Below are 25,814 nucleotides of genomic sequence, written 5' to 3' on the forward strand. Positions count from 1 at the left end.
AACATGTTCTTGAGTTTTTGGAACAAAATAAACCACCTTATTAATACTGTAATGTTGTTCCAGGGACTCTGACTTATATATGGATGTTGCGGCGAAGGCCGCTGGGATGGATGACTATGCCCTGATGTTCTTTGGATTAATGGACTTTGGTTTCTCTTTGAGAGTTCTGGTCTCCGGGATCTGGTTGAGGAAAAAACAAAGAAAGGATAGAATAACTCTATTTCTGTAAACAACATAAAAACTCCTGTAAGGGTTTACAGGTGAATACATAACAAACAAATGTAGGTATATGATAAAAAATAAAAATACATAGCTTATCAACTGACCCTGTACCAAAGCTTTCTGATCTTTCATTCTGTGCTGCGACCAAATTATAATCTATCTGTGCTGTTGTGTGTGTGTGTCCCAACTTTATTGTAGGCACACTTAATGCACAGGTACATACTGAGCGTATACATGGCTAAACATGCTGCTAAAGTAACACACACATATAATAAATTGGCATTAGCGTAACAAAAGCTAACTTTAGTCTGAAGTTAGCAGCCCATTTGCGCCAGGAGTATGTGGAAAACTTACTAATTTATTAGCTCACTATGAAATGTATCACGAGCAGATTGTCGAGTAAATGATATGTAGGCTATACAATATGTTAACAGCACTTGTAACTTACCTTCGTAATCATCATCCATTGTCTGTGATGAGTGACAACAGTGTGCCGTGTTGAGCATGTTGTGCGCTGAATGCCAGGTGGTGGGTATGACCAAACAATGATAGAATGCAGCAGCAGATACTTTTAAGGTTTGACACACACATTAGGCAGAAATGTCATGCATTTGTCACCACTAACATTTTGGTCCATTCTCATCTCAGCATGTTTTAGTCATTAAAGAACCAGGTTCATCTCGTCACTGTCTCGTTATTGTCATGAAAAAAAGTGGCGTCAACGAAAACAACACTGATATGCTCGATAATTGGTTCCACTACAACCTGACTTTAACTCTAACACAGGTTTCATTTTTAAACATCAGAGCATTGAGAAAGGTTGTGTTCCTACCTGGTCAGCAGTACTCTCATCTCATCTCAAGCAGAGGCAGTAAGTAGTTCTTTTATAAAGAAGGACACGGCGGAGGAAGAGGGGAGGCACCAGGAGAAGGCGCCGGGGGCGAGGGGCCGGAGGGCCAACCGGCGAGGGAAAGCCAGCTAACCAGTCTGAGGACAGTGCACCAGGGCAAGCCCGTGCCCCAGAAGACCCCCCGGCCACCAGGCCACCACCCCGCCCACAAAAGAGAACCATAGGAAGACAGGCCAGAGGGACAGAAAGCCACCACAGCAGCAGCGGCGCGGTCCGCGCATGCCCCGCAATAACACAACCAGAAGTTCGGTTGTGTACCACCAGGAGCCGGGGAGCAGCACGGCCAGGTACCAGTTCAAGTCTTCCGGTGAGTGTCTCCCGGGTCACAGGGAGGCCATGGTCATGAGTGCAGGGAAACCATAAAGCCTGTGACAGCCACAGCCTTCCCCCTCGTCATGAGCACCAGGCGGACCAGCAGCATTCCATGGGCGGCCCACGGTCTCTGTGGTACCAAGGTCCGCCCATCACATCGCCAGCCCATTTTCCCAGCTTACTATGCGGCACCAGGGGGGACAGCAGCATTACATGGGCGGCCCACGGTCTCTGTGGTACCAAGGTCTGCCCATCACATCGTCAGCCCATGTTCCCAGCTTACTATGCGGCACCAGGGGGGACAGCAGCATTCCATGGGCGGCCCACGGTCTCTGTGGTACCAAGGTCCGCCCATCACACCCGCCAGCTTTTTTCCCAGCTTACTATGCGGCACCATGGGGGACAGCAGCATTACATGGGCAGCCCACGGTCTCTGTGGTACCAAGGTCCGCCAATCACACTGGCCAGCCCATTTTCCCAGGTTACTATGCGGCACCATGGGGGACAGCAGCATTACATGGGCAGTCCACGGTCTCTTCGGTACCAAGGGTCCGCCCATCGCTTGCGCCTTCCTCCCGCCATGTACCTGCCCATTTTGCGGCCCCACTTCCCGGGTAGCCCCCGAAAGACCAACCACCCCGGCCATGCACCTCCCAGCAGCCAGGGACGCAAACGCCCCCAAACCAGCACATGCCACAAAGGGCACACGCAGAGAGTCACAGCCACAACTGCAGTGGGCATCCATCCCAAGAAGAGCCCACCCACAGCCCCCATCATGGACAAGGTAGGATGCCACCCAGGCCAGAGGGCCATCCAGAACAACTAGCAAACCCCAAGCCCCATCCCCAACAGTCCATGTGTTGGCTGGGGTGTTGGGGGTGGCGAAAATTGTTACAGAAAATTGTAACTGTCATTGCTTTGTTGACATAGGCTTTATTTCTATTGTCAGTTTTCATTAGTAAGTAAGTAATATCTTGTCAGACAAAAGTCTTGTTTTCTTTGGAATTGTAAACCGTGTGTAAATCTCTGAAACTGACTCAACCTAGCTTTAATTTTAACACAAGTTTCATTTTTAAACATCAGAGCAATGAGAAAGTATGTGTTCCTACCTGGTCAGCAGTACTCTCATCTCATCTCCAGCAGAGGCAGTAAGTTGTTCTTTTATAAAGGAACAAAGTCGTCATCCAACCACATACCAGGTGTGATGTCAGATTCCTCATCGTCACTGGACTGAGTGGACATTTCTAATGAAACAAAAACCTGAATAACAGAAATTAAAAAAAATATTATTTGTAAAACACACACCATACAATCCTTCTTCATCTTTGAACTGTGCAAACAATGTAATGAAAATAATCAATTATTACTGTGGTACAGTGAGGTGTTCTAAGTTATACCAGACTTACATATCCATGAAAGTATGAAACAAACATGTTCTTAAGGTTTTGGAACAAAATAAACCACCCTTTAAATAGGGTAAGGTTGTTCCAGGGACTTATATTTGGATGTTGCGGCGAAGGCCGCTGGGATAGATGACTATGCCCTGATGTTCTCTGGACCACCAGGTTTCTCTTTGAGAGTTCTGGCCTCCGGGATCTGGTAGAGGAAAAAACAAAGGAAGGATAGAATAACTCTATTTCTGTATACAACATAAAACTCCTGTAAGGGTTTACAGGTGAATACATAACAAACAAATGTAGGTATATGATAAAAAATAAAAATACATAGCTTATCAACTGACCCTGTACCAAAGCTTTCTGATCTTTCATTCTGTGCTGCGACCAAATTATAATGTATCTGTACTGTTGTGTGTGTGTCACAACTTTATTGTAGGCACACTTAATGCACAGGTCCATACTGAGCGTAAACATGGCTAATCATGCTGCTAAAGTAACACACACATATAATAAATTGGCATTAGCGTAACAAAAGCTAACTTTAATCTGAAGTTAGTAGCCCATTTGCGCCAGGAGTATATGGAAAACGTACTCATTTATTAGCTTACGATGAAATGTATCACGAGCAGATTGTCGAGTAAATGATATGTAGACTATACAATATGTTAACAGCACTTGTAACTTACCTTCGTAATCATCATCCATTGTCTGTGATGAGTGACATTAGTGTGCCGTGTTGAGCATGTTGTGCGCTGCATGCCAGGTGGTGGGCATGACCAAACAATGATAGAATGCAGCAGCAGATACTTTTTAGGTTTGACACACACATTAGGCAGAAATGTCATGCATTTGTCTGACAGACCACCACTAACATGTTGGTCCATTCTCGTTTATGTTTTAGTCATTAAAGAACCATGTTTATCTCGTCACTGTCTCGTTATTGTCATGAAAAAAAGTGGCCTCAACAAAATTATTTCGTCATCGCTGACGAAAACAACACTGATATGCTTGATACTTCTTAATCCTTAGAAAATACCTTACATTGGTTGCATTACAACCTGGCTTTAACTCTAACATGAGTTTCATTTTTAAACATCAGAGCATTGAGAAAGGTTGTGTTCCTACCTGGTCAGCAGTAGTCTCATCTCATCTCCAGCAGAGGCAGTAAGTCGTTCTTTTATAAAGAGTGGACATTTCTGATGAAACAACAACCTGAATATCAGTAATAATCATTTAATTTGAGGTCAAAAGGTACAATAACACATAAATTAAATTAGTTTCCAAGTAAGCTTAAACATTTCCATTAAATAGTCTCGCAGAATATTACCACAAAGTTATGACAGAACTTTATTTAAAGATCATGTCATGTTTCAACAAGACCCCGGGAGTGTCGGCTTCACTGCTATGGGAAACTCTCAAGGCCTATATTAGAGGTGAAATAATCTCATACACTAACTACGAGAGAAGATTAAAAAACACTAAAATTAAAGAATTAACAAAACGCATCAGTCAGCTGGACTTGATCTACGCATCCTCCACATCACCTGACCTCTATAAGGAGCACCTTTCCCTAAAAACTGAATTTGAACTATTATCCACAGACCAAGCGACTGAGATGTTATTAAAATGTAGATTCAACTATTACGAGCATGGTGATAAGGCCAGTAAATTATTAGCATATCAGTTACGACAGATTTCAGCCTCACGACAAATAACTGAAAATAGCAACTGATCATAAACAGATAAACAATGAGTTCAGAGACTTCTACAAAAATCTGTACAAGTCAGAGAATAAGGCAGATATTTCATATTTTTAAAGTTTTTTCAGATCACTTGATATTAATTATTTCTCCTGATCAAACAGGCTTCATTAAAAATAGACAATCTTTTTTTAACTTGAGAAGGTTAGTCAACATAATCTATACCTCATCCAGTCACATAACTGCTGAAGCTGTTATATCTCTTGACGCAGAAAAAGCCTTTGAGCGGGTAGAGTGGCCATACCTTCTTTACACTCTTGACAGATTTGGATACAGCAGGAGATTTATCAACTGGATTAGATTGTTGTACTCCTCACCTCAAGCCTCTGTACGTACAAACAACAGTAATTCAGAACACTTTTCGCTCTACAATTCAATTCAATTTTATTTAAAGTGTCTTATCATAACAAAGTTATCTCAAGACACTATACAGTTGAAATAAGACTACAGATGCACCAGACAAGGATGCCCTTTGAGTCCACTGCTGTTTGCTATTGCAGTCGAACCTTTGGCTGTAGCGCTCCGCTTTAATCCTAAAATTACTGGTATAACAAGAAATGGCGTGGAGCACAAAGTCTCACTTTATGCAGATGATCTCTTATTATACATTTCTAACTTATGCACGACAGTACCGGAAACACTCAGGGTCCTTGAAACATTCAGCTTTATATCAGGCTATAAGATAAATGTAAATAAAAGTGAATTATTTCCAGTTAACACCTTAGCAACTCAATATCAATTACATAGTTTACCCTTTAAAGTAGCACATGAAAGTTTTGTTTATCTAGGAATTACAATTACACACAAATATCAAGGACTGTTCAAGGCAAACTTTCAGCCCTGCTTTGAACGAATGCAAAAGGATTTTGAGCGCTGGTCACTACTACCTCTTAATCTTGATGCAAATTCTGTTAAAATGAACATTTTACCCAAATTCTCATCGTTTTCTTTATCCAAACCCCCAGAGCCCCCTGATCGCCCGCCGTACAGCTGCGACATCCACAGGTCGACATACGCTCTGCAAAAATCCAGGCAAGAACCCGGATGTTTTTATAACTAAAGGCTGCTCAACAGCACTGTCTGAAACTGAACATATAATCATTTATTGATTTACACGCCAAAAAATCGTTTTATCTCTGGTCATCAGAACATTTGGAATGTATAACATTTATAAGTATTTCGGCACCAACCTTCTGCGGAGACTTGTGGTGTGACTACGTAGTTTACCAAAGTCATACTTTAAACATTTGGACCGATTTTTGAGCAGCGTGAATCACACACAATCAGATTGAGGTGAATTAATACTCAAGGTGCACAGGATTATCAGATGCACTGTCGATTCCGAAAAAAATTCACCTGGAAGTTCGACGCAGTCTTGTCTTGGTCTGGTCTTTCCGAAATCAAGCGTCTCCTTAGATGATCGTAGTCTCGATACACATGGCAGTTATATTTCTGCAATGAAAAAAACGACACAAGTGAGACCAGTTTTATGATCAAAAACTGCTGCTCTCAACTTAGTTTTTGCGTTTTACTACTTACCATTTACCAGTATTGTTGTAAACACTCATGAATCAAGTGAATACAGAGCAGAAACTTTGATGATTCTATTTGATGTTGAAGGTCTTTGGGTCAAAGTCAAGCATTATAGTAATAAAAGTCCAGGAATGAATAATAACTTGGTCGTTTTCATCTCTGTTACACCTGTATTCAATGTTTATTAAATTAATTTAAATAAAAAATCCTTCTAGTTCAACTTAAATGTTAATAAAATGTTGAATTAGTCGCTAAAATGTTGAATTAGTCGCTCAACTGTTCATGTCAGGTAACATGCTAGCAAGGAGAGCACGTGGTGAATCGAAAGCTAGTAGATTTGTCGTCGACACCGAATTGAGCCAAATCATGAATTATCAAATATATATAATCACACGTGTCCTGTCTATGATGTGTATTATTGTTTTTATATATATGGAATAACTGTTCATGCGTTTTCCCCTGATAAATTCAAGTTAAGGTTCATTTTTAACAATTCAAACAAAAACTAAATACATATTTTATACAGACACAGGCTTACATACATATTACTTACAAAAATACTCGGGTAAAATTAGCAAAAAACATTTACAATATTTACAATATTAATCCTTCAGTGTCGACAAGGAACCATTTTAATATTCACACGAAATTAAAGAAAACGGTCAAACAAACCTCAATGACGTCGACAGTCGCAAAGCTTTTGGAAACTTGTTGAAAATGTTGATATATTAAGAGGGAGAAGGAAGGAAGAAAAAGTCCGTCGACACAGAACCAAGAGTTACCTGAAGTGGTTTCGAACTTGTGAGCGACTTCAACAACAAGCTGGAGATGACGCGGACGGGCCGTTTCAAAATAAAAGCATGTGGAAATACGCACATATATTTTCTATCATTAATCATAAAATATCATCGGTAAACTGGACTGCGATTCAATTGATTTTCTATAATATATTAGAACGCAGTTTGATTTTTTTTTTTTTTTTTTAAGATGAAAGAATAGCAAAACAATTTCTCTTTATTTCTCTTTGTTCTTGTTCTTATTTTATTTTTATGAATAATTTCTGTATTGCTGTGTCTAATTGTAAAAATCAATTTCCCGAAGGAGACCTCCTGAGGGATCAATAAAGTTCTACCTAACCTAACCTAAATGGCAAAAAATCTTAAATACGCAAAAGTTCGTTTCTAGGTCTCTTTCAAACGTATGAATAGGGAAAACCAGCAAAAATTACTTTTGATCACCATTTTATTATCATACTACAACTTAATTCAGTAATTTGTTATGTTTATAATATTAAAAGACAGACAAAGTATTTCTAACACAGAGAACAACAAAGAATTTAAACCAGGATTTGAACTTCATTCAAACAACAAACACCAGGCAGGTTTATTGATCAAAATACTTTATTAATAATAGAATTAATAGTTGGTACAGATGCATGGTCAACGTATCGATAATGTGTTCACAAGTGATAAGGCACTGAGGTTCTAGCTTGCAAGAGTGGTCCAAAACACAGCTTGACCCCTGGACCTCCAGAGGTAAATGTATGTGAAGGACGGATCATTAAATAAGCTTTGTAAAAGTCCTTTAGATATTGTATAAAAAATGTGATTAAACTTAATGAAGCCTTATTTTCAGAGTCACCTCGACATCACTCCCTGTTCTACACTATATTGCTTTGAACGGATATTCTATGGAACTGCACGTCACTTATGAACCACCTGCTGATCTCTCTGAATCGTTTCATGAAGCTTCATCAGCACCATTTAAAACTTCTTTCATCAGCTGTACAAGATGTGTTGGACAAATACAATAGTTTGACGTTGACAATATTCTTAACAGTCAGATCATTCATGTATTTTTCAGACTAAAGAGTGCCCTGGATTAAAAAGGCGTATGTACTATAGTATTTAAAGGCTTCTGGCTATGGAGCCTGGTGGAGTAATATCTCGGAGCCTCCCGTCCTTGTATTTTGAAGCCTCCATGAGAAGAATTGTTCCATAAAAAAATTGTAATGAATCTACATTTCAAGCTCGTTTGTAGCAGAAATTAAACGAATAACAATAAAGACAGAACGTACTCAGAGTAATTATCGTGAGCACCTCAATACAAAAGGGACGATACATTAAAATGAACAAAACTTTATACCTATAACTCTTAAAAGGAACAGATTACTCTGAAAATAATCCCAACCCTTAGTCGACATGAGGGTGAGAAGAAAATTAGTTTTATAATAGGTACCATCATCATTTGAAGTGTGAGGGGAAAATACAGCGTTTCTATGGCAGCTAAAGTTTGAGCTGTTGGTCACATGAAAGAACGCAAAAGTTGAACGTTTGATGATAAATTAACCAAATAATTGATGACTTAGACACTATCTGAGAGAATCGTCTATAGTTTGGCGCCAATGACAGGTTTGTCAGAGCAGAACTCTTTCCACCAGGTGGCGCGCTCGAGCACGTGAGGGGCTTGCATCATAGTGGACCAGATGTTCTTGTAGAGCTGAAAGAGAGAGAACGTTCATCATCATTATCACGCCAGGCAGTGTGTGTGTTGGGGTCACTGCACGGGTCTCACCTGTCCATCAGCTTTGCCTATCGCGGAGTTGAGGATGAAATCCGGCGGAGCAATACTATCCACCAGAGCTACCGAGTCGTCCTTCAGCTGAGAAAAGAAGATGCTCATCAGAGATACTTTTGATGAATCGACTTCACTGCACTCGTGTTGGACTTCATGAAGCTTTAGTCCACTAGGTGTCACCTTCTGCGCCCCCTATAGTCGAATTCTGTTAAACAGATATCCTTGGGAACCTCACAACCCTTTTTCAACTGAGGGCGCCCCCTACTGATCTCTTACAAATATGACACTGTTTCATGAAGCTTCATCAGCATGGAACCACAGTAACAAAATGAGATGGACATGACCAGAGATGGTCGAAGGTGTGATGAACTTTTTCAATTAACGAGTTTCAATAGATTGAAAGAATTTTGGTAATGTCATATGCAACTAGTGATGGGTCGATGAAGCTTCATGAAACAGTATCGTTATCTTCAGAGTCCACTAGATGTCACTCTTTGCTTCAAAATCTAGTGCTTTGAACAACTAGTCCTCAAAACCTCACACCATCTGTTTTAACTAAGGGCGCCACCTTCTGTGGTCTTTCATGATTTTTAAGCAATGTTCTAGCCAATAATCAAAAATATTATGTTCGTACTTTCTCTTTTACTGAACTAAGAGAGTAATAGTTGTACAATATATACATTTCAAACCCTTTAAATTAAATTCAACTTCAGTATTGAACATTCAGATAGTGTTGATGACAATGTGCAGCAGGAGAAACTACTTCAGGGTCCAGAATAAATGGGTCACATTCATCGCGATGTCTTTTCAGGATCATGGCATGATCCTGAACCACCTGACCTAGTCTCAACCTTTTTTCGATTCCTAATCACCCATTTTGGAAACTTACTGTTCCCAAAATGAGAGTCAGTTCATTTTGCATCTTTGCTTGTGTTATTAATAATGTGATCCCTGAACTTTCCACCACATTCCCGAATTAATTATAGTTACATTGTAGTTACAGTCCATGAAATATAAATACTGGGGTCATACTTAGTCCAGGGCTCAGCTGTATGAAGACTACAGAGGAAGAATACTTTGTGTGACTTATGCAAGCTGGAATAACGCTTAATACAATTCTACCAAATCTATCAACTCGAACAAATGATTCCAACAAATGTTAAGATTAAGGGAAACACATGGATTGGAAACATATGGAATGTTGTCAGTGAACATACCTGAGTGCAAAGTTCCAGAATGGCCGTCTGAATTAACTGGGCCGGCTGCTTCCCGCTAAAGTAGCCACCTGTACAAAAGTAACATGAGGTCAGAGTTCTCTTAAAACTGAGTAGGAAAATGAGAAAATATAGAAACAACAATAAACTAAGATTTTTTTTTCACAACACTGTATTGATATTTACCAGTATGTATTTATTTCTGGCTCCCATATTTTATCAAAGTTCTTTTATGATTAAAATTTCAATAAAATGGGTTAATAATCAAATATATTTACAATTATCATGCAAATATTCACCACGTTTGTTCATTTTTGTGTTTCAATAAAACTTCTGGACGCTAGATGGAAGCAGTCATTACTAACTCCTCAGCTAAAGAAAAGAGGAAATCCTGCGAGATCCCAGCAGTGACTGAGGACAGGAGGATACAGTCACTTACATAAGTAATTTCATTGTGACGAGAGATCCTTGCCCAGACACCCCCCTCAACCCATGTACTTGTAAGGTGGCTCATCTTACGTACCCTGGTACAGTGTCGCCATGTGGTTGCTAAGACTCCACAGTCCATACAGGGCACACAGTTTTCGGAGGACTGGTTTGAGACCCTCAGGTGTGTCCTCGGCCGAGACAGCGGAGTTGAACCTGCGCAGGCACTCGTGTTCGATGTAGGCGAGCGACACTGAGCGGCAGTAGTACACCTAGAAACACAAATATAAACCTCTGTCTTACTAAATTGACTTTTTTAAAATGGCATGACTCCATATGTCTCCATGCATGTCGTGGCTTCTATCTATCTATCTATCTATCTATCCATCTATCTATCTATCTTATCCATTTCATACCAGCTCAACATTCTAGTTGCCATCCCCTGATGAGTGGCTGCTTGGCTGCCTTACAATAACATCTTTGTGTGCACATTGTGCCAAAAGAAAACAAAAAGCATGTACTGATTGATTAGAAAATTAATAATAATAAATCACTGTGCTGAGATCATCATGATTATTGACAAATTTAAAACTCTTTCTCATAAACTTGGGATAAATAAGTGTATGACTAACTGGCCTGCAGAGCAAAGGTGCCAGTTGTCGTTGGTAATGCGTTGTGGGTTAACGACTGTCCAGTTAACATCTATCGGCCGAATCGTTTTCAAATTAGTGTCTCGTTTCTGTGCGAGTACACAAGTGAGATCTTGGTGTTTTACTCACCATACTGTTGTTTCGAGCCTCGAACTCTGTGCTGCACTCCCTCCTCTGCTGCTCCAACCTCTTCTGACTCTCCTCCAGCAGGTAACACACCAGCCATTTGTAGGCCGCCAGAGACACTTGACACACAAAGTAAACACACACATTCAATTAGAACAGGTTTGGCATGAACAAGTTGAATATCATTACAAAACACATTAGCAATTCAGAGATGACGTTGAACATCATCTTTCCTTCAGAGGTTGTCACAGCAAGTCAGTCTCTTCCACCTTATTGTATTTATTTATTATTTATTTATTTATTTTAAGAAACATCTTAAGACGTTTCTATTTGTTCAGGCTTTTCCTTGATTTTCTGGAACTCCTGTTGTGTTATCAGTTTTATCTTGATCTTTAAAATATATACTTTATTGAATATTGTTTTGATTGTTTAAGCGCTTTGTGACCCTGGTCTGGAAAAGCGCTATACAAATAAAAATGACTTACTTACTTAACTTATCCTGACTATTGTTCCTGCTCACATTTGTCCTCTCTGAATAATGTAGGATATTCCTAATGAATAGCCATCACAATATGAAGGAAAACATGGCGAGAATTGTGTTTAAAGGGAACATGATGCTATTGGACACCAAGAACAGAATTCAATCGTTTAATATTACCATAATTATTCTCCTTTTTTACATATTCTAATAACAATTATTCAAAAATAGATTTTCTAAATTCAGTATTTTCCCATTCATATTCTTTTAAATTCAATATAAATTCAATGTAAAAATGATGTTATAATAGTAACACCAGAGTAATCAGAGCTACTTGTTCGAACAGCGATCAAATGATTGGCTCACAGTTGGATTAAGTAGCTCGGTTGTAGGGATGTTCATCTAAGACGGTGTGAAGCCAGGTGTACCTGCAGGGTCGCTGCATTCCTCGGCTGTAGTTGCTGTGAACTTGGTGACGATAATTTGGTTGAAATCATCCAGAAAATCAGCTGTGTGAAGAGGGGTCTCGATCCGACGACCTTCTGGAACGGCAACACGGTCATGAAAAAAGGCTCGTGACTTTGGAGAACTCAAATGGACTCACTGTGCTTCTTAGCCTCCATCAGGCCGAGCAGGTAGTTGCTGGTCTGCTGCAGCAGCACGTTGTTGTCTCCTTCATACGTGCAGCTCGGGTCGTTGTCATTACGCAGCTCACCGAGGCGGCTCACTGGGAGGAAGAGAGGAAACTTACACAAATAACAGAGGATTTCATCAGGAGATAACAGAGACTCACTAGCTAGATAGCCGTGACCTCCGCACGCCTCCCTGCACTCCTGGATGCCCCTCTGAGCCAACCAGGACGACAGCGGCTTACAGGAGCAGGAGAGGGCGTGAATCTCTCGCCCGAGATCCGCCTGGAACGACCAACATCTCTCATCACAACCAGACAAAACATTCCACGGGAACCACAGAATCCTGATTGAAGACGTGCTCACTTGTCTGTCGCTGTTATCCCTCATCACTTGACCCATCTGCAACTCCACGTAGCTTCGGAAGACAAACTCGTTGAGCTGGTGAACGGCATACGAGCAGGCGAGGTACGGCAGCAGACGCCATTGCTATTAAATAAAACATCAGAAGAGAGAAAAGTTATGATTCAATAGAAAGTTAGATGCAGTCGTATCTATTTATCCATCCATCCATCCATCCATCCATCCATATCACTGTTCTACTGATGGTTCCACGCACACGGTTCAGGACCAGAGGAGAGAAATCCTTCCAGACTGTTGCTCCTAAGCTTTGGAACGATCTCTGTGTTTGATGATCTACTGACTCCTTCAAGAAACATCCGTGTTTGATGATCTACTGACTCCTTCAAGAAACATCTGTGTTTGATGATCTACTGACTCCTTCAAGAAACATCTGTGTTTGATGATCTACTGACTCCTTCAAGAAACATCCGTGTTTGATGATCTACTGACTCCTTCAAGAAACATCTGTGTTTGATGATCTACTGACTCCTTCAAGAAACATCCGTGTTTGATGATCTACTGACTCCTTCAAGAAACATCTGTGTTTGATGATCTAGTGACTCCTTCAAGAAACATCTGTGTTTGATGATCTACTGACTCCTTCAAGAAACATCTGTGTTTGATGATCTACTGACTCCTTCAAGAAACATCTGTATTTGATGATCTACTGACTCCTTCAAGAAACATCTCTGTGTTTGATGATCTACTGACTCCTTCAAGAAACATCTGTGTTTGATGATCTACTGACTCCTTCAAGAAACATCTGTGTTTGATGATCTACTGACTCCTTCAAGAAACATCTGTGTTTGATGATCTACTGACTCCTTCAAGAAACATCTGTGTTTGATGATCTACTGACTCCTTCAAGAAACATCTGTGTTTGATGATCTACTGACTCCTTCAAGAAACATCTGTGTTTGATGATCTACTGACTCCTTCAAGAAACATCTGTGTTTGATGATCTACTGACTCCTTCAAGAAACATCTTAAAACGTTTTTATTTGTTCAGGCTTTTCCTTGATTTTCCTCCTGTTGTGTTATCAGTTTTATCTTGATCTTTTAAGTATATATTTTATTGAATATTGTTTTGATAGTTTAAGTGCTTTGTGACCCTGGTCTGGAAAAGCGCTATACAAATAAAAATGACTTACTTACTTACTTACTACTTTCCTGATCTCTTTTTTATATTATATCAAGCTGCAGTCAGGAACAGAAAACCCCCTTGTCATTTTTAACCCATGGTGGTTAAAACAGGTCATTAATTTGCACAGAAGATTAACATAAACACAACCACGGAACTACAACTCCAATCCTGCGCTAATGGCAGCAAATTGGTCCCTACGATACTGTATTTAAATTCTATTGCTATCAGTTGCAATTTCAAAAGTGACCGACAGCGGTGATGGTCTGGCTGGGCAGCAAAGCATTGTGGGAGCCATTCAGGCGTAAGAGGGTTGCAAGTTCAAATAATATAACAATAAATAAATGTCGTTATAAAAAACTAAAGTACAAAATGTAAAAGTCATTACATTATAGACTCACCTGTAACTGGTACTCCAGCACCGGGATCTCCTCCTTGTCTGAGGGTCCAAACTGTCTTCTGGTGGCAGAGAAGCGAATGGCCACAGAGAGAGCCAAGTTGAGGTTGTTTAGAGACATCTTGGTGATGCTCACTCTGCCTCCCGACAACGCTCCCAGTGATGCGCCAAAACGCTTGTTGGGATCCTGTATAAATAAAAGATGAGTTGATGTCAACAACACAACTAATAATAATAAAACATTTTATTTATAAGGCGCCTTTCAAAACACAAGGACACCCTACAGGCAGTTTATAAAACTGTGAAAAAAACCTGAACACCTTTAAAGTTAAGAGAAAATTCAAAATAAAATTTAAAAAAAAGCCGAACACCTTTAAAGTTAAGAGAAAATTCTAAATTTAAAAAAAAAATGCTGAACACCTTTAAAGTTAAGAGAAAATTCTAAATACAATTTTAAAAAAAGTTGTTTTTTTTAAAGGTGAACAACATAAAATTGACATTATAAAAATAATTACAGTGAATAAGCCATTTTAAAAGGTGGGTTTTTAAAACGGTCAGTGTGTAAATGATGCGAATGTCTGGTTGGTAGGAGTTCCAGAGGCGAGGGGCAGATCGGCTGAAGGCTCTGGACCCCATGGTGGCCATAACAAGCAGGTGGGATGGTGAGGTTGATGGAAGAGGAGGATCTGAGCGGGGGGTGTATTTTGAGGAGATCAGTCAGGTAGGGAGGGGCACTGTTGTTCAGAGAAGGATTTTGTAGTGGATATGGAGGGTGATGGGGAGCCAGTGAAGTTGTTGAAGAACAAGGGTGATGTGATTGACAGAGGGGTGATTGACAGAGGGGTGATTATCCAGGCAACATTCTGTACAATTTGAAGTTTGTGAGGGAGACCAGAGAGGAATGAGTTGCACAGTCTAAGTGGGATGTGACCACGGAGTGGACCAGGATAGAAGTGCTGGAGACCAACTTCGAAGAAGAGTGAATGTTCATTACCAATGTTCTCATGTAGTTATTGAGCTCATGAAGGCAGCGATTAATTTCCTCAATAATCCACAATTCCTTTTATATAATTGAATGCAATCTTGCTTATGTATAGATTCTTGTACTTACTAACTTCAAACCCATTTTATGTTGGTATCAACCAACATGTGTGGCACTGTAGTATTACTCCAGGTGGCGCAGTAGTATTACTCAGTAGTATTACTCCGCGTGGCACAGTATCCTGTGTGTGAGGCGCCAAAGTAATTCTCTGCAAGGTGCAGTAGTATTACTCCCAAGGCACCATAGTATTAAGTAGTATTAGCAGCAAGGATCTGTAGTATTTCAAAGCACTGAAGCATAACTCTGTAGTCGGCGCAACTGTATGAAACAAAAGACCTGTTTATTAATATCACACCTTAGAGTCCAATAAATATGAAACTTTTTTGACACATAATTTGGACCGCGGGCTGTGAGTTTGTCACATGTGAACCACCTTAAGTGCATGTTTGCAGTTTATATTTTAAAACATGGGTGACAAACATGTACGCTGTTACTTGGCTTACATGCAGTAATTGGATGTTTTTATCTAAAGCCAGTTTTTATCTATATACAGAAGGAAAAATAATTTAATAATTTAGCTTCCCACTGAGTCGTCATCTATTGTCAGCTTGTCCTAAGCATCAGAGAGTATTTAACCTCTCATGAGAGCTGCTGCACTTATTTGCCAGAATCTTCTCAGCAGCTGCTCTATGTATGATTTTGGCCCCTATGCAATTTTTTTTTCTATAGTGGAAGAATGATGGAGTCGATCACGTCCCTTTGAACACAGACATTCAGTTGATGGCTTCGGCTTCATTTAGACAAAAATGTTTTAAACCACATGAACATCAAACACAGAAAGTGCACTTTGGCACTTTTGTTAAAACTAAAAAGCCTTACAATCGATTTCGTCCATTTCTCACCTTAAAGGGAGAAACATAGCGACCTTCAGGGGTGACGTCTCCCGTCTTGTTCAGAAGATTCTCCCGTGGAATCCTCACATTGTCGAACATCACAAAACTGGTAGATGAAATAAAAAGAATAAAGTTGTTGATATCAATTAGTTCCTCTCGATTGTACATCAGTCTTCAGTCTCTCCTCTGATTTCTATTTTCATGTAAAAAAGTACAGGTAATATATCATTTGTAAGAACTCAACTTCTCATCCTAGCTTTTAACCTAAAGAAGCACATTTCCACTGCTATGATTAAAAGTATCCAAACAGTTCTAGATACAGGTTTCCTTTTCCTGCATTTAATTTATTAAGTCAACAGTTGTCTTCTGTATCAATATATTCACTGTCCTTACTAAAACTCTAAATGATGAGTTCCATGACTCAAATGCTCTGCCTAGATGTATCTTTGGTGCCCTCTAGTGGTGAATTCGAGTAGCCAACACACGAAAACAAGACATTCGGTCAGACAAAATATTTCTCACCCATTATCCAGTCCATTGTGCCCTATTTTTACCCCCATATCTCCGACCAGAACTCCGGGCAGAGCCAACAACGTCTTCGGATCTCTCACCTGTGTCACAAATGTATCTTTTTTATTGCAAATGAAAAGATTTAGAAAAGTTAAAACAGTCTCAAAAAGATCACAGATCAGTGGAGTAGGTTTTTTTTACAAGACCAAGAACTCAAAGATCTGATATTTTAAGTTTCAGTTCCACATAGAAAAATAATGGGTTGTATTGATGGAGAGTGTTGATCCTTCAATATAGCAGAGCATTGAAACAATGTGGAAAAAAATGTAGAGAATATTAAATGTAATTTATATAAAAATTAAATATAAATTCAAGTTTTTATTCAATTTCTTTTTAGTGCTCATTTGAGGCAACACTATTCTAAGACGACACCACCCCTTAACTGTTTAAGATTATTTTGATAAAGTTGTAATTGGAACACAAAAAAATATATTCCAAGAAGCTGACCAAAGCTTGTTGGTGTGGAAGGTTGTAGGTTCTCATCCAATCCAGCTAATTAGGGAACATTATTTTTACCTTGTTTTAATCTTTTCGAATCGCAAAATAAACTTAATTTATGGTCATTGCTGAGACAAGGGTCTTGGCTCCCACAGGATCAGTTAACACGTACCGGCACGATGAACATGTGGAGGCCTTGACAGACCTGGTCCGGCGTGTAGAGCTGAGCAAACAGCTGGATGTGGGTGGCGTTCTTACCCAGGTTGCCCACCCAAAACTTTGCTGCCTCGAAATCTGGGGAGTTGATGACAAACTCCTACAAAACAGATCATCATCAGATGAAGCGTCGCTCGGTGAGCACATGAAGACGCTCGCGGGCGGACCTGTGTGGACGGGTCGTAGGTGGCGGTCGTCCTCAAGGCTCTGGTGTTGCTGCCGTGGCTCAGCTCCGTCAGTCCGAAGCAGCCGAATATCTGAAGGAGGTTAGAGATTTGTAGTTTGTGGTAAAAATACATCCATGTAGTCAAGCATCATATTGTGGCTAATAATTACATTCACAAGGCAATAATCGAACTTAATTATAATGACAAAGAGTTTTTTCTGAGATAAAAGCATACAGTTAGTCTGCGTTATTGTAAGTAAGTAAGTAAGTAAGTAATATTTATTTATATAGCGCTTTTCGAGACCAGGGTCACAAAGCGCTTAAACAATCAAAACAATACTCAAAAAAGTACATACTTTAAAGATCAAGATAATACTGAGAACAACACAGGAGTTCCAGAAAATCAAGGAAAAGCCTGAACAAATAGAAACGTCTTAAGATGTTTCTTAAAGGAGTCAGTAGATCCATCAAGCGCAAAGAGAGAGGAAGATTGTTCCAAAGCTTAGGAGCAACAGCCTGAAAAGATTTCTCTCCTCTGATCCTGAGTCGTGTGCGTGGAACCATAAGTAGATTCTGATCCACAGACCTCAGAGCCCGAGCTGGGGTGTAAGGCTGGATCAGATCAGTGATGTAAGGAGGAGCCTGACCATGAATAGATCTGAAAGTAAGAACCAGAATTTTAAAGTTGATCCTGAAAGAAACTGGAAGCCAGTGAAGAGTTTTAAGGACCGGAGAAATGTGAGTTCTTCTACTAGAGCAGGTCAGAATTCTCGCTGCAGAGTTTTGTATCGACTGCAGACGAGACAGATCCTTCTTGTTAAGACATGAAAACAAACTGTTACAATAGTCCAGACGAGAAGAAACAAACGCATGGATTACAAGCTCCAGATCATGTTCCGACAACATTTTCCTGAATTGTAATTATTGATACTGAATTACTGAATTGATTATTGTAAGAAAAATAACGGAAAATATAGAATATTACTACGATCGGTGGCTGTACCAAGGTGCTATTTATTATATTAGACTTTCTTTATTGTCATTGCACAGAAGAACACAGCTGTGAAAACATATATATAAAAACAGCAATATTTGAGGGTTTAAATGACCAGTTGGATGGTTCAGAACGGTCTTCAACTCAAATCCCAAATCATAGTTTTAATCCTCCCAATTCCATCCCTCTAAACAAAAGGCGGTCAAACTCAATCACACAGGGTGTACTTGTACTGGTCAAGGCTGAATAAAACTAATACATACACAACTTTAACAAGAAAAGTACGATGACTGTGACTTACAGTCATGTCTCTGATCTCGTCCACGTATCGAAGGTGCCGCTCCGATCCAGACGAGGCGACGTTCGCTCCAAACATCTGAGGCGGAAAAACAATCAATCAAAACATGCATAACAAGGGGGACCTATTTTCTATTGATCATTACTGTCTGAAAGGTGTTTTGGTATAAATAAAGATTATATTTGGCAAATACTTAAGTTTGTGACTCTTGACACATTAAGACAATCAAGTTTTACTCAACAAATAAACCTATAAATTTGTTAAAATGAGTGACACACAAATTGATACGATTTATTTTAGTTATCATAAACATTGTTCAAGTCACTCAGTAGATTATGCTTAAAAAATAAAATAAATATTATTTGAGTTGTTCAAAAGTAACTTTCAATGCCAATGGTAATTGCGTAAAACAACGACAGATAAACCAGTTTTCTAAAGATTGATACTCACTCCGACGCTGAGGAAGAACTTGGCGGAGAGCGAGGGGTCGTACATGGCCAACACGTTGTTCAGGGTCGTGTACTTGGCAGGATTGATCTCGTCTTTGCTGATGAAGTTGAAGCTGAACAGCTTCTTCATCCTGTTGAAGTGTGGATTCAACTTTAAATTAACTTCTTTTTAAATCCTTTTAAAGGTTAAACTTACCAGTAAAAATACTACTCGACCACAGAAGTTGATCACTTAGTGATTAATGTGAATTAGTTCACATTAATCACTCAGATTTTTCAAGTGTATGCTAGTATTTATTAATTAATTACTATTATTATTTATTTTTTATCCCACTAACATGTAGAATGTATTATGCTAATTACAGGATTTAAAGATCAAGTTTGATTTTAATTTCATACATGATTCATTCTTTAGAATTCATTAATTTTTTCTTTACCTTTTAAATACAGAAAACATCATAACAGATAACTAGTAGATAGCTTTTTTTTTCCAAATCTAGGAAATGTAAAATAAATTCATATGTACAGGGAAAAAAAGAAGGTTTTTGATTAAATTACATGAAATATGTTTGACTTGCATGTGATAAACAATTCATCCACTTTGTGATTAAACTTTTTGAGAATTTTTTACATTAATAAAACACTTGATTTAATTGACGTTCACTGAAGATTTTTTTTTTAGTAAATATGTTATTATCATGAACTCTTTGACTCAGACTAAATGTCAACTGACTGATTACATTGTAATTTGTATTTATAAAGCGCTTTTCCAGACCAGGGTCACTACTTCATACATTTTTTTACAGTTTAACTTTTGTGTCGATGAAATCTGACGACTCATGCACATAGTTGTTTTTCTGCCGCCATCTTTCCTCAGAGAAACATGGACAAGACTTGTGTTGAGTGACAGGGATCACTCATAGGAAGGGAGGGATCACCTGAGGAAGGTCAGCTCTCGCATCTTCTCAAATGAAACATCTTCACCGGGTGTTCGGGCAAACAGTGGATCGTTGGCCAGCGTGTCGTAGATATGATTCTGCAGCAGAAGGTCAGACATCATTGAGGTTCTTCTTCACATGCAGACGATGGAAACAGTCAACGATACATTCTTATCACTCGGACTGACGAGCGAGTGAATGAGTAGCTTTTCTTTTTTATGATATTACATTTACTCTAATCATTACATAAAATCATTTTTCAAATCTTACTTATTCATATTCTACGAGGCGCTCTTTTCCAGTACATTTCCCTGAGTATACCATAAAAATTACCAATATTGACTTTATTTAAACTATATTTAAAAAATGTACTCATTACATGTGGAAATCGACGCTTTAACACCTGAAGATGAACAATAATTGTTTCTAATGCACTTTTGTTCAGATACAAATGAAATTAAAAAAAAAACGAACGACGAATGAGGACATAAACCAAGAATCAATTCAAATAAAGTTGATAATAATAATAATAATTCTACAAACATACGAAGTCATGAATGTCAATGATTAATTTCAATAAAAAAAAAAGAATAAATTAAATATAAAAAGATAAAGAAAAGTCTGTCTGTGTGCAAGTTGAGTTTGTTTAAACGACTTTTATTCATTGAAAACAATGTAGTCGCAGTTTTACTTGAATACAAATGTTTATGTTGTGGCATAATTGAAACGTTGGAGCTTCAGGGTAATCCTAATTCAATGAGGGTGAAATAACCCTGCAGGACTCTACATATGTAATTCTATTAACATGTGTGTATAACTCTTGTCACACCAAAATAACCACATTAACTGTCCATCAGAATAATTCGTTTGATAACGGTTCCAACTCCACACTTTCCTCACATGGTACGATTTGTTTTAACGTCTACCTTGAACTCTATCATTTCCTCTCCCTCTAAGAAGTCCACCATTTCTTTCCAGTGGAAGGAGGCCTTCTTCCTGTAGACGTCCAACGGGCCGCTCGGGAGGTCCTTCAGCAGGTGTGCCATGTTACCGTCCGCAGATCAGGAGACTCAGAGGGAGATGCTGGAAAGAAGCCGCTTTAACAACTGATCAAACCCAGACGTGTTCAAGTCCATCACAGAAGAACCACAGCCTGCAATAGTGGCATCATTAATAGTGGCGTGTATTGGAAAGACAAACTTGTAACTCCTTTCATTTGTTTTGTAGTCAAAACTATGTCCAAACATCATAGTGTATCCTCTCATCCTCAGTCATGGCCAGGATTTCATTGCTCCATTACTTACAAGAATGTACCAACTATGTAAATAGTTGCTTGATAATTAAATGTTTAAGAACATTTTATTCTTACAAAACACCATATAAATATATTAAAAATTAAATGAAAAGCAAAATGACACTTTTGACTTAATTCTTGCCTCGCAGAAAATTCCAATCCGTCCAATGAGAGGGAATCATGTACATAGACAAATACTTATTATTATAGTCAATCACTTATGCTTATTAGGACCTACAAAGGTAAATATTTGAGTGGTGTACTTTCATAACCGATTATACAAAAGAGTTGTGTTAAACCAACATTCCTAAAAAATATGTTGCCACAAACTTTAAGAATGTGCCATAATCTTTTATTTTTTATTATTCAACTGTATTATTAATCTATTGGTTCCTTTATTAATATTTTTTGTTACGTTTTTGTTTGATTTAAGTGAAAAAAAAAACAATAAAAAAAACAAGTTGTTATATATTTAAACGGTAATGGTAATACTTTCACGTATTTTAGATTTTTTAAACTAAAGTAGACGATAGAAGGGTCAATATTTAAGTTCCGATTGTTTAACCAGTTGAAAAAACGATTCATTATTTATTTAGAGAGGGTTTTTTTGTCATTTTATAATGATACGAAACGATTTTAAAGAGCCCGGGGTTCGACACTTTCCATGAGACCTGCAGCCTCCTTTTACTACATTTATAGTCGTAACATTTAAACTTGGTGAAAAGTGAAAAAACAAATTCCTGTCTCAAGAATTTTTCAACTTTGTGTTCTAATGGATGAAGATATTAATGCTTTTATTTTGAACTTGGGAATCAGATTCGTTTTGGCCCTCCACTTGTTTTCACTTCACCAACAGTGGCCCTCCACTTGTTTTCACTTCACCAACAGTGGCCCTCCACTTGTTTTCACTTCACCAACAGTGGCCCTCCACTTGTTTTCACTTCACCAACAGTGGCCCTCCACTTGTTTTCACTTCACCAACAGTGGCCCTCCACTTGTTTTCACTTCACCAACAGTGGCCCTCCACTTGTTTTCACTTCACCAACAGTGGCCCTCCACTTGTTTTCACTTCACCAACAGTGGCCCTCCACTTGTTTTCACTTCACCAACAGTGGCCCTCCACTTGTTTTCACTTCACCAACAGTGGCCCTCCACTTGTTTTCACTTCACCAACAGTGGCCCTCCTTGAAAAGTGTTCGTACATTTCTCTGTATCATTTTAAATGTTAAAAATGTTAATCTTGAAGGGATGTGTAATAAGAAGTTAAACGGAAATATAATAACAAAATAAAACAACTTCTAATGCTCGTCTCAAAAACCAAAACAAGGAAGTGTGTTATGATTTACGCATGCTGGTTTTGAGAGTATTTGTCAGAAAAATAAAGTCTGCAGATCGAGTCGAGTTCGAATCAAAGTGTGATATAAAGTTTAACCTTTGACCCTGCTACGATGTTATTCGGGGCAGAGTTCATTGAACGCTGCATTAACATTGACCAATATGTTTACATATAACGACAAATATTTATGTTATAAAGAAAAGATGTACAATAACACTATAATACTATAATACACAATAATATTTTTGCAGATGTGTGTTTCTTACCTTGTGCTTCACCTGGTGAGATGTTTTCTGTCAGTTGAGGGACGAAGAGTCGCGTCACTGATTTTGTTCCGCCAGTGAAATACAACTTCCGCTTTGTATTTCCATAATAAAACACCGACCCTCGGTTGTTTCTTTTAACTTAAAGTTATAAGGATCTCATGAGTATGCTATATGTTCCCTTGATTAAATATCATATTGTGCTTTACGTGGAGAAAAATAATAATGATTCTAATAATTAATGAGGCCAGCGTGAAACACAATGCTTTTATTTTGAAAGAACAGATGTTTCGTTAACGTTAACAGAAAATACGTGTATATATTATAGAATAAAAAAATTAACACAATTACAATAACATTTACAATTAACAAATTACAAATTGTATATATATATATATATATATATATATATATATATATATATATACAATTGTTGTTGTTTTTTTTCCTTTTTTTTCTTGTTTTTATTTGCAATGTAGTGACAAGTATACGTCGAATCTTTATTTATGTATTTGTTTCTTTTAAGTATTGTTTTATATGAATTGTATTTATCGGCTTTGTCCTTCTTTGTGCTGGTAAAATAGACCTGTGTGCTGCTGTCTGGTCATTTTTGTACTTGTTCACTTCTTATCTTCCGAAGTGACTACGACAGAACGTACAGTATATCCAACAACTTCCAATACTATTTTATAAACACCTTTATTATTCTTCAGGGTGAGAAATAGCATCATTTCAAAAGCAAAGTAAATAAAAGTATTTGGAACAGTCTGGTCTGTACAGTTAAAGACATTAAGTATCAGAATTCACAATGTCAAGAAATATTTACAGGCTGTTTAAATAATTTCTTTGTCGTTTTATCTTGTTTACAGAACCTTTGGGGGTTTTTTTGTAAATAGAAAAATATATAAATACAAATATATATTGAAGAGAAGCGACTACTATACTAATGACTATTATAAAGAGTGAATAAAAAACACAATATGTTTTTATTTACTGATACAGGTTGTATTCCACCACATGTCTATTAAGATGTGTAACTCTCTATTAATCCCATCTCAGTTGCCACCAGCTTTGAGAAATAACCAGGGTGAAGTTAAAAAGTGTGTCCTGCCATTATTAAACGGCACTTCTTGGTCCTCGTGAGATGTAATCCATGTGTGGAGCAGTCGACAGGCATCACCTCCACTAATCCGTTCAGATAGTTCAGTAAACAGAGACCGACCACCAGCCTGCAACGTTTTTTTCTTCTCCGCATCTTTGCCACGAGAACCTCGGGTGAAGTTTTCCAGGCATGTTCTCCGGTTCGTCAGCAAAAGATCAGTCTTGGAAACTGAAGCTACCCGGTTCTGTAGTCTTACCTGTCTTCGTGGATTTCCTCACCTGCTTAGTGGAGAAACAAAAGATCTTGGATGGAGGGATGGATTCAGTGTAGGTTGATATGATAGGGAAGTGAAGGCCTCGATCAAACAGAAGTCTCGGTACAATAGAAAAAATAACACTACTATCGTCAAAGTACTTTGATCTTCTGAGGGACTCTGGAAAACTACATCGATACATTTCAATAACACATTTAAAGATCCTTCAACTAATAGACTTAGAGGGAGTTTAAGAATAACAATCTTTCCAGAAGTATTCAGAACTACTGTAATACTTTTGGGTTGTCTTCACTACTGAGTACTGCAATGACCAGAGTGTTTGGATACAACAAAAAATCTGTTGGAATGAGGTTTATTTTCTAGAATCCATTATTTTATCCATCTTTTTTCATAATGAAAACCATGTGTGTGTCTTCCTGGAAGGTCCTGCAACTTGGATCCAGTTCCAGTGTCAATATTCCTGATGCATCAACACCCCTCAGGAAGTTTGAAAATTAGGGGCCACTAGAACTGGTTTATAATTCTACAAAAAAACTGTTTCATGAATAAATATCTGTTCTATGGTGAAAAACACACTTTTTAGAAAAAGAAAGTAGTTGTATTTATGGTTTAGTATGTGCACTAAATATGTCAGAAGCCTGACACCTGAAAAATAAAAATGATCTCAGATATTTCCTTCCATCTGTGGTGCTCTTTGAAACATGCACAAATACCCACAATTGTTCAGCAGAGGTTTCTTCCTTAGAGCCTCCACTGAACACCAACATACCGTCAACATGAATCATAAAATCATAGGGTCAAACCGTTGTATTTTTGTTTGTATAAAATAAAATATATCGCATATTGGTAGAGATACAGTGTTCAGAGTAGTACATTGTTTTATTATTATTAACAATCCTGTTGGTTGGTTACGTTTTAAATATATATATACTACATGTTGTTAGAGTTCTAGTCTTTCGTGTGTTTTGATATAATATTATGTTGAAAACTTCTAGTAGAATATATTTCAAATGATCAAATGTATGTGATTTTAATCTTTTTCTCTCTTTGATGTTAAAACAACTGAAGGCGTGGCTATATCTGAGTGGCAATATTTCAGTGATGAAGCTTCACGCAGGAGTGTTACATATCTTTATAATATATCTTTGAAAATAACTCGTAAATTTCACTAGAATATAATGTTGTTTTAAAGGTTATGGAGCTGAGGGTGGCATCTAGTGTGGCTTCACGAAGCTTCATCACTTCTTATATCTTTATAAATAGTTCAACATTTTCACAGGTAGTTGAGAATCATGCAAAACACTCTCCACTGCTGACATACACCTGAACTATAAGCAAGAGAGAATGAGGCGACCTTAATTTTCCTT

General features: G+C 38.2%; 1 protein-coding gene across 2 annotated transcripts; it reads right to left on the reverse strand.

Moving 5' to 3' along the window:
- Positions 1 to 7,516: 7,516 nt before the first annotated feature.
- acox3 (acyl-CoA oxidase 3, pristanoyl) lies at positions 7,517 to 23,131 on the reverse strand. 2 transcript variants are annotated; one of them, XM_087788601.1, is made up of 19 exons: positions 23,075 to 23,131; positions 21,105 to 21,261; positions 20,179 to 20,276; positions 19,242 to 19,371; positions 18,795 to 18,869; positions 17,501 to 17,590; positions 17,290 to 17,433; positions 16,632 to 16,720; positions 16,119 to 16,215; positions 14,179 to 14,361; positions 12,601 to 12,723; positions 12,399 to 12,519; positions 12,210 to 12,332; positions 12,034 to 12,144; positions 11,131 to 11,246; positions 10,449 to 10,623; positions 9,929 to 9,996; positions 8,709 to 8,795; positions 7,517 to 8,633 (listed from the first exon to the last, which is right to left on the reverse strand). In XM_087788601.1, exons 2-19 carry the CDS (start codon positions 21,222 to 21,224, stop codon positions 8,523 to 8,525), a joined length of 2,061 nt encoding a protein of 686 aa, XP_087644727.1. In that variant the 5' UTR covers positions 21,225 to 21,261; positions 23,075 to 23,131; the 3' UTR covers positions 7,517 to 8,522. The 2 variants fall into 2 exon arrangements, with proteins under 2 accessions (XP_087644727.1, XP_087644726.1); XM_087788600.1 differs by having other exon boundaries at positions 12,034 to 12,147.
- Positions 23,132 to 25,814: the final 2,683 nt, after the last annotated feature.

The sequence above is a fragment of the Callionymus lyra genome, chromosome 4 (assembly GCF_982586985.1).
Source record: "Callionymus lyra chromosome 4, fCalLyr1.hap1.1, whole genome shotgun sequence".
NCBI classification, from domain to species: Eukaryota; Metazoa; Chordata; class Actinopteri; order Syngnathiformes; family Callionymidae; genus Callionymus; species Callionymus lyra.

Bases quoted from the DNA above. Each gene is read 5' to 3' on its own strand.
- acox3 (XM_087788600.1), bottom strand. From the start codon at position 21,224: ATGGCACACCTGCTGAAGGACCTCCCGAGCGGCCCGTTGGACGTCTAC. The intron at 14,362-16,118 runs GTGAGAAATGGA...TTATTTATACAG, and splicing joins GCTATGTTTCTCCCTTTAAG to GATCCCAACAAGCGTTTTGG. The intron at 9,997-10,448 runs GTACGTAAGATG...ACTTTTGTACAG, and splicing joins CATGGCGACACTGTACCAGG to GTGGCTACTTTAGCGGGAAG.